General features: G+C 45.7%; 1 protein-coding gene across 1 annotated transcript in view; it reads left to right on the forward strand.

Moving 5' to 3' along the window:
• LOC311121855 (RNA binding protein fox-1 homolog 3-like) overlaps positions 1-7744 on the forward strand; it is a gene marked incomplete at both ends in the record, with an annotated part of 10667 nt that extends 2923 nt beyond the window's left edge. The window contains 2 exons of the mRNA XM_084196293.1: positions 4396-4474; positions 7700-7744. Coding sequence (XP_084052419.1) covers positions 4396-4474; positions 7700-7744 — 124 coding nt within the window. The remainder of the gene's footprint in view (positions 1-4395; positions 4475-7699) is intronic.
• Positions 7745-9752: the final 2008 nt, after the last annotated feature.

Here is a 9752-nt window from a genome sequence, read left to right on the forward strand (position 1 = left end):
TGTTAGATTTACGCTCCGCTGCCGGGGGAATTATGAACAGCAGAGCAGAGCAGGTGAAAGGCTGGCTGTGTCTCTCTCACTCCGCTGGAGTTATTTCATTCTATCATTCTATTCTCCTTCTCTTTTTTTCTCCTTCACTCGCTCGATCATTTCTTTCTCTCTTTTTCTCTCTCTCTCTTTTGCTGTCTGTATCGTTTCTGTCATCTTTCTATTCTTTCTCTTCTCCCTCAGTCTCACTTCCTTCTACCTCAGTCTCACTCCCTTCTCCCTCAGTCTCACTCCCTTCTCCCTCAGTCTCACTCCCTTCTCCCTCAGTCTCACTCCCTTCTCCCTCAGTCTCACTCCCTTCTCCCTCAGTCTCACTCCCTTCTCCCTCAGTCTATTTAAGCTCATGTGATTTAAAGTGAGTCAGTCAGTTCACTGAGGGATGGAGTGTTATTTATTGTTGTCTAAGAGGGCTTAGAGGTAGTGGATCAGTGTGGAACTGTGAGAATTGCTGCCTCTGCTTCCCCGGGGAACTCTTTCACACAGACACACAACCATGTCCTATCTGCTTCAGTCTTACTCACTCCACAGACAATCAGATGCATTGTTCTTGAGTGGTGCATGTCAACAGGAAGAACATGACAGCTGGCATAGTGGTAACATTACCTATTTACTGGTAATAGGATGTACACTACCATTCAAATGTTTGGACACACCTACTCATTCAAGTGTTTTTCTTTATTTTTACTATTTTTTACGTTGTATAATAATAGTGAAGACATCAAAACTATGAAATAACACATCATGAATCATGTAGTAACCATTAAACAAATAAATATATTTTATAATTGAGATTCTTCAAATAGCCACCCTTTGCCTTGATGACAGCTTTTCACACGCTTGGCATTCTCTCAACCAGCTTCACCTGGAATGCTTTTCAAACAGTCTTGAAGGAGTTCCCACATATGCTGAGCACTTGTTGGCTGCTATTCCTTCACTCTGCCGTCCGACTCATCCCAAACCATCTCAATTGGGTTGTGGTCGGGGGATTGTGGAGGCCAGGTCATCTGATGCAGCACTCCATCACTCTCCTTCTTGGTAAAATAGCCCTTACACAGCCTGGAGGTGTTCTGGGTCATTGTCCTGTTGAAAAACAAATGATAGTCCCACTAAGCCCAAACCAGATGGGATGTCGTATCGCTACACATGCGGAGATCATCTGTTCACCAACACTACCAAAAATCTCCCATTTGGACTCCAGACCAAAGGACACATTTCCACCGGTCAAATGTCCATTGCTCGTGTTTCTTGGCCCAAGCAAGTCTCTTATTATTATTGGTGTCCTTTAGTAGTGGTTTCTTTGCAGCAATTCGACCATGAAAGTCTGATTCACACAGTCTCCTCTGAACAGTTGATGTTGAGATGTGTCTGGATTTATTTGGGCTGCAATTTCTGAGGCTGGTAACTCTAATGAACTTATCCTCTGCAGCAGATGTATTCTGGCTCTTCCTTTCCTGTGGTGGTCCTCATGAGAGCCAGTTTCATCATATCTCTTGATGGTTTTTGCGACTGCACTTGAAGAAACGTTCAAAGTTCTTGAAATGTTCCGTATTGACTGACCTTCATGTCTTAAAGTAATGATGGACTGTCGTTTCTCTTTGCTTATTTGAGCTGTTCTTGCCATAATATGGACTTTGTCTTTTACCAAATAGGGCCATCTTCTGTATACCCCCCTACCTTGTCACAACACAACTGATTGGCTCAAACGCATTAAAAAGGAAAGACATTCCACAAATTAACTGTTAAGAAGGCACACCTGTTAATTGAAATGCATTCCAGTTGACTACCTCATGAAGCTGGTTGGGAGAATGCCAAGAGTGTGCAAAGCTGTCATCAAGGCAAAGGGTGGCTATTTGAAGAATCTCAAATATAAAATATATTTTGATTTGTTTAACACATTTTTGGTTACTACATGATTCCATGTGTGTTATTTCATAGTTTGATGTCTTCACTATTATTCTACAATGTAGAAAATAGTTTTTTTTAAATAAAGAAAAACCCTTGAATGAGTAGGTGTGTCCACACTTTTGACTGGTACTGTAGATTCCTCATCATACATTTTCACTCCTCCTTCTTCCATCCATCTATTCACATCTCCTCCCTCTCCTTCTTCCTCTCCTCCATCCCTCCTTTCCTTCGTCTCTTCTCTGCACTTTTTTCCGATGATGTCATGCTCCAACATTTCATTTTCCTACCCTGCTCTCTGATAGCCCAACCCTAGCCCTAACCCATACAGGGCCTTATCTGTGCCCTCCAGACCTCCGCTGGCATCCTTTGCTTTTGGAAGATGGCAAACAAACGAGGAAGCAGAGAGAGGGATGTGGAGGAGAGGAATAAATAAAGCGGTCGACGCGGCCCGCCTGGTCCCGTCTCAGAGAGAGAGGGGGATGAAAGGACGGATGGAGGGAGGGATGGTGGGATTAGTTCCGAGCTAGTGCTAGTGAATAGACAGGGAATAAGCCTTCAGAGACAGAGAAAGAGAGATACAGAAGGAATGAAGGGAGGAGACAGAGAGGAGAGGAGGACAGAGAGAGATACAGGAGGAATGAAGGGAGGAGCCAGAGAGGAGAGTAGGGCAGAGAGAGATACAGGAGGAATGAAGGGAGGAGCCAGAGAGGAGAAGAGAGGAGGACAGAGAGAGATACAGGAGGAATGAAGGGAGGAGCCAGAGAGGAGAGGAGGACAGAGAGAGATACAGGAGGAATGAAGGGAGGAGCCAGAGAGGAAAAGAGAGGAGGACAGAGAGAGATACAGGAGGATGAAGGGAGGAGCCAGAGAGGAGAGGAGGAGAGGAGGACAGAGAGAGATACAGGAGGAATGAAGGGAGGAGCCAGAGGGGAGAAGAGAGGAGGACAGAGAGAGATACAGGAGGAATGAAGGGAGGATCCAGAGAGGAGAGGAGGACAGAGAGAGATATAGGAGGAATTAAGGGAGGAGCCAGAGAGGAGAGGAGGACAGAGAGAGATACAGGAGGAATGAAGGGAGGAGCCAGAGGGGAGAAGAGAGGAGGACAGAGAGAGATACAGGAGGAATGAAGGGAGGATCCAGAGAGGAGAGGAGGACAGAGAGAGATACAGGAGGAATTAAGGGAGGAGCCAGAGAGGAGAGGAGGACAGAGAGAGATACAGGAGGAATGAAGGGAGGAGCCAGAGAGGAGAAGAGAGGAGGACAGAAAGAGCAGGAAGAGGGCAGGGATGCCCCTAGAACAGACCTCACCTGGTCTCATCAGCTCCTTATTTAGTTCAGTTCATTATGTTTGTGCCTTGTGAGGTATTGTTCGTTTTCTGTAATGAATACTCAGGGAGAAAAAGGTGTAGATTCACGAGCAGAGCGTGGCAGGTGTTTATTTCACCTTTGCAAAAGGCAGGAATCGTGGTCACAGACAGGCAATGGTCATACACAGGTAGGCAAACAGGCAGGAGAATCAAAAACTAGGACTGAAGGCTATAACTGGTTCTCACAAATGGGCTAGGAAAAGGCTTAGTAGAGTCAAAACGAACAATACCTCACAAGGCACAAACAGAAAGAACTGAACTAAATAAGGAGCTGATGAGACCAGGTGAGTAACTAACACAGGTGAAATCAATGAACAAAAATGAAAGACAGGGCTACGTTCAAGCAAGAACACAAAGAAACAGGGCTACGTTCAAGAACACAAAGAAACAGGGCTACGTTCAAGAACACAAAGAAACAGGGCTACGTTCAAGAACACAAGGTTGACAAAGAAAATAAATACAGAACCTTACAGTCTCATTTCTCTCCCTCCCACCCTTTTCATCTTCCTGAATCCCTCTTTCTTTCTCATCCCTCTCTCCTTCTCTCCTCCCTCTGTCTGTCTGACTGGTTTAACATTTATCCGTCCTCCTCCCATTCCTCCATCCCTCCATACCAGAAGATAAAGCACTCGCTACATTTTCTCATGAATTGAAACGGGTAAAAACAAATCATTGCAATCACACACTCTCACCTTTACGATGTACATTTATAGCGAGAAATCGATTGCATTTCTCTCCCATAGGGCTGTCTGTAACGTGACGGAGAAATCTAGTCTCCGGACCCCAGAGCGTTAGTGTCATGCTCATTTTTTGAACCGGCTCAACACTACTTATCTGTTATCAAAACTCTTAAGGGCCTCAATTTAATCAAACCTCGTGTGCAGATGCTTCCTGTTTGGGGTTAGGTCCATTAGAATAAACAATTAATTAATTAGCATATTGAATGTGAATGAATATCCAGTTTTGTCTAACACAATAAACATTATGTAATTGATTAAAATGAATCCTGGACACACTTGACGTATGTAACCTAAGACATGTTGTGAGACTACGGTGTGGTCTCTCTCCCATACAGTTACGGGAGAGTCTACGCCACAGCGGACCCGTATCACCACACGATTGGTCCTGCGGCCACGTACGGTGTGGGCACCATGGTGAGTCCTCTGTCCTCTTCTGCGACAATGACCACTGCTTACTAAAACGTGTTCACGCTTAACACTGCATCCCACATGGCCCCCCTATTCCCTATAGGGACTTGGTCAAAAGTAGTGCACTATATAGAGAATAGGATGCAGACTACTAGTCCAAGCACTATAGAGAGTGTTGAAGATACATGAGATAAACACGAAGCATGACAAATGTGATATATTTATGATGTACGGATGCATATAAATGGAAGTAGAATGGACACTTGGGAGGAGAGTTGAAATGCTTTGATTTAAAAGAAGCAGCTGACTCTCTCACTGTGTGATTTTCTATGGGATATTTTCTATGTGAGATGTTCTACGTGAGATTTATCAGCTGTTGCCACTTCAGTAAATGAACCAGGGATGTTGTTGCCTTATTCTCTGACTCCATTTTCAATTTCATTGGCCTGAAGCTCTTCGCTTGAAATCCAAATGAGACCTGTACACCCTCCACTATCAGAGGGGTCTCCTAAATTTCCACAGGAGGAAATAGTTGATTGGTTAATGTTTGTTTTTAGCTAGCTTTTGCAGCTAACATCAAAGATGAAAAAAAATAAAATAACGAGAGACCCAAAATAAAAATTTTAATAAGAAAGAACAACTAGTTTTCTTTCGCAGGTGTGGGTAGGGACTTCTTCCAAAGATTAACGACCATCAAGCTCGCGCTGTGGCGTGCCGTGAGATATTAAAGAAATAACAAAAAACATGAAAGAAAAACATAAAGACGAAAAATAGAGACAGCCAAATGATACACATGGCACCCAGCTCCCCTTAGCTCTGTCGGAGAAGCTGATTCGTAGAGAGGTCTTGACTTAGACAGATGTGCAGGGTGTTGTGTGCAGACACGCGCGTGATGCCGGAAATCGCACCCCCCTTCCTTCTCCTGACCTAGCGATGCCCCCCCCCCCGTGCAGCTGCTAGCTAAAAGCCTTCATTAATTATACAACCATTCTTTCTTCTTCATTTACTTAATTAAAACTGTGTTTTTTATTCCCTTATTCATTCTCTCCTTTTTTTCCTTCGAAATTGTCCTCCCTTTTTCTTAGCTACACGTACATTGCAGGTTTCTACCACCATCACTCCTAAACACGGCAAACTCAAAAAAATACAAATGTTATCCATACACTACTACAGTAAAAACGACAGTATGTTTGGAGAAAGATTGAGGGGCTGAATAGGAATAGAAGTGGGTGAGGTAAAGTATCAATCTGGGCCAAACACTAAGGGCTCAATTCACTGCGGATCGTTGAAATTCAGCGCTATAGAGCAATTAAAATGTAAAGGTAATTTTCTATTGAGCTGAGATGTTCAGTGTTTACCATAAATGCAGTCTCCGCAAACATGGGAACATTGCCTTTAATCCCTTGAATCGAGCCCTAAGGCAGAACAAGAACTGACTAAATGCACAAGATGGCTAAATGAGGGCAGAGAGAGGGGTAGGGGGGACAGAGAGAGGGGTAGGGGGGACAGAGAGAGGGGTAGGGGGGACAGAGATGGGTGGGGGGGGGACAGAGGGGTAGGGGGGACAGAGAGAGGGGTAGGGGGGACAGAGAGAGGGGTAGGGGGGACAGAGAGAGGGGTAGGGGGGACAGAGAGAGGGGTAGGGGGGACAGAGAGAGGGGTAGGGGGGACAGAGAGAGGGGTAGGGGGGACGGAGAGAGGGGTAGGGGGGACAGAGAGAGGGGTAGGGGGGACAGAGAGAGGGGTAGGGGGGACAGAGATGGGTAGGGGGGGCAGAGGGGTAGGGGGGACAGAGAGAGGGGTAGGGGGGACAGAGATTGGTGGGGGAGACAGACAGAGGGGTAGGGGGGACAGACAGAGGGGTAGGGGGGACAGAGAGAGGGGTAGGGGGGACAGAGAGAGGGGTAGGGGGGGCAGAGATGGGTGGGGGGGACAGACAGAGGGGTAGGGGAGACGGAGAGAGGGGTGGGGGGGACAGAGAGAGGGGTAGGGGAGACAGAGAGAGGGGACAGAGAGAGGGGTAGGGGGGACAGACAGAGGGGTAGGGGGGCAGAGAGAGGGGTGGGGGGGACAGACAGAGGGGTAGGGGGGACAGAGAGAGGGGTAGGGGGGACAGAGAGAGGGGTAGGGGGGACAGAGAGAGGGGTAGGGGGGACAGAGAGAGGGGTAGGGGGGGCAGAGAGAGGGGTAGAGGGGGACAGACATAGGGGTAGGGGGGCAGAGAGAGGGGTGGGGGGGGACAGAGGGGTAGGGAGGGCAGAAAGGGGGGTAGGGGGGGACAGACAGAGGGGTAGGGGGGACAGAGAGAGGGGTAGGGGGGGCAGAGAGAGGGGTAGGGGGGACAGAGAGAGGGGTAGAGGGGGACAGAGGGGTAGTGGGCAGAGAGAGGGGTAGGGAGGGCAGAGGGGTAGTGGGCAGAGAGAGGGGTGGGGGGGGACAGAGGGGTAGTGGGCAGAGAGAGGGGTAGGGAGGGACAGAGGGGTAGGGGCAGAGAGAGGGGTGGGGGGGACAGAGAGGTAGGGGGCAGAGAGAGGGGTGGGGGCAGAGAGAGGGGTAGTGGGGCAGAGAAAGGGGTAGGGAGGGCAGAGAGGGGGGTAGGGGGGGACAGGGTAGGGGGGGACAGAGGGGTGGGGGCAGAGAGAGGGGTAGTGGGGCAGAGAAAGGGGTAGGGCGGCAGAGAGTTGCGGGCAGAGAGAGTGGTGCGTGCTGGGTATAAATCGTGATCTGGACATGAAAGAGAATTAGCTACTGTATATCTGATTCAATGACCTATTTAGAGTTTGTAGTTCCAATTGAAGATTGGAGTCACTGCTTAGTTTGAATCTTATGGCAAATCACTTCTCAACTCCTTCCATTCCTTTCTCACAAACATAACGACACATTCATACTGTACGCACACAAACACATTCATTTCTAAGTCTCTAGCACACATCTCCTCTAAATTTCCAAGAACACTCCAACCATTGCAACAAAATAAAAAAGGGAAGAACGTTTTGTGGGGGAAAAAGAAGAAGCCAATATAATATTATATTGTGGCGTCTACGTGCTAGTTGGAACTAGGAAACTCGTAAATTTCCGACTTACTAACAGGTTGTAGTTATACACATGCCACGTTCAACCAGTTAGCAAGTCAGAAATTTCAGAGTTCCGACTACCACGTGAACGCGGCATATAAACCAAGCTTCCTACACTGAATACTGATTGGAGCTTTTTTCATCTTTGATGTTGCAGGCTAGCCTATACAGAGGAGGTTGCAGTCGCTTCACTCCGTACTAGAGCGAGAGAGAGGGACAAACGCCCCCCTCCTCCCTCCTTCCGCCCCCAGCAAAAAAAAAAAAAATACATCAAACTTAACGCCTCCTTCCTCTTCAATGGAAAACTAAAACTAGAACAAAACAACTCCAGGTCAACAAATCACATGACCCCCTTGTCAAGATTCTCAAGTTGATGTCTCCTTTTAAGAGTTTTATCTAACTATATGTCTGTCATCGATGTACTGTACATATTTTGGAAATGATGATGCTCTTTTTTTATTTCCTGTATTGATTTGAATGTATTGCTCTGGGTTGAGATTTATGGTTTCTGGAATGTGAGAAAGCAGGTGGTGCTTTCCAATAAAGCCAAAATATTGTCATTAATGTAACACCTTTAATGATTACAAATTATAATCTCATTAACAATAGTATTGCATAAATTGACAATAGGTTGACATTGTCTGTATAATGCCTTTATAATGGGAATCATGGCGAGGGAATTCACCAACGAAAAAACATAAATGCTGCAACTGTATATCCCTCTGTAAGTTTGTGCTCTCAAACTGGGCTCCTGTGGGACGGGTCTCTACCCTTAATGTTTCAATTAGTCATTTCCCCAATATACATTAAGCCCGCTAATGTTCAGCAATTCCCGTTTACTCAACACATTTCAAACTGGATTTTATTAAGTTAGTAAATGATAAAGGACATTTCATTTGGCACCCTATTCTATATTAAGTGCACTAGTTTTGACCAGTGACCAGGGCCCATAAGGATCTGGTCAAAAGTAGTGCACTATTTAGGGAATAGGGCCCAAGAGTAGGCTTCGTAGGCTAATGAGATAAACATAAATGCATTCAGCTAAAGGAGGTTGAAATGTGACAAAATTGCACAAAATGGCTGACAGGAAGTGATGTATCCTAGAATGATGTGTAGCAGGAAGAGAGGGGGGAGAAGGAGAGCTATGGCAGCCATTGTTGTATGGCCTGGGCAGCAGCAGCAGTGTGTCAGAGAGAGAGCATTGATTGTGGCACTGAGCCAAAGGCAGAAGGTATCCCATCTCCACAGAATGGCTTTCTACAAAATAAGCAATAATACTACAACGTTGCAACAGCAATTTCATTGGTCAGTTTTTCTTTTTAGAAAGAGAGTCATTACATACAGTATCTTCAATTCATATTCATTATATCAAATCAAATCAAATTGTATTTGTCACATACACGTGTTTAGCAGATGTTATTGCTGGTGTAGCGAAATGCTTGTGCTTCTACCTCCGACAGTGCAGTAATATCTCACAAGTAATATCTAACAATTTCACAACATATACCCAATACACACCAATCTAAGTAAGGAATGGACTTAAGAATATATACATATATGGACGAGCAATGATAGAGCGGCATGGACTAAGATACAGTAGAATATTATAGAATACAGTATATACATACAGTGAGGGGAAAAAGTATTTGATCCCCTGCTGATTTTGTACGTTTGCCCACTGACAAAGACATGATCAGTCTATAATTTTAATGGTAGGTTTATTTGAACTGTGAGAGACAGAATAACAACAAAAAAATCCAGAAAAACCCATGTCAAATTTTTTTTAAATTGATTTGCATTTTAATTAGGAAAATAAGTATTTGACCCCTCTGCAAAACATGACTTAGTACTTGGTGGCAAAACCCTTGTTGGCAATCACAGAGGTCAGACGTTTCTTGTAGTTGGCTACCAGGTTTGCACACATCTCAGGAGGTATTTTGTTCCACTCCTCTTTGCAGACCTTCTATAAGTCATTAAGGTTTCGAGGCTGACGTTTGGCAACTCGAACCTTCAGCTCCCTCCACATATTTTCTATGGGATTAAGGTCTGGAGACTGGCTAGGCCACTCCAGGTCCCTAATGTGCTTCTTCTTGAGCCACTCCTTTGTTGCCTTGGCCGTGTGTTTTGGGTCATTGTCATGCTGGAATACCCATCCACGACCCATTTTCAATGCCCTGGCTGAGGGAAGGAGGTTCTCACCCAAGATTTGA

The sequence above is a fragment of the Coregonus lavaretus genome (assembly GCF_964263955.1).
Source record: "Coregonus lavaretus genome assembly, contig: HAP1_SCAFFOLD_7019, whole genome shotgun sequence".
Classification (NCBI taxonomy): Eukaryota; Metazoa; Chordata; class Actinopteri; order Salmoniformes; family Salmonidae; genus Coregonus; species Coregonus lavaretus.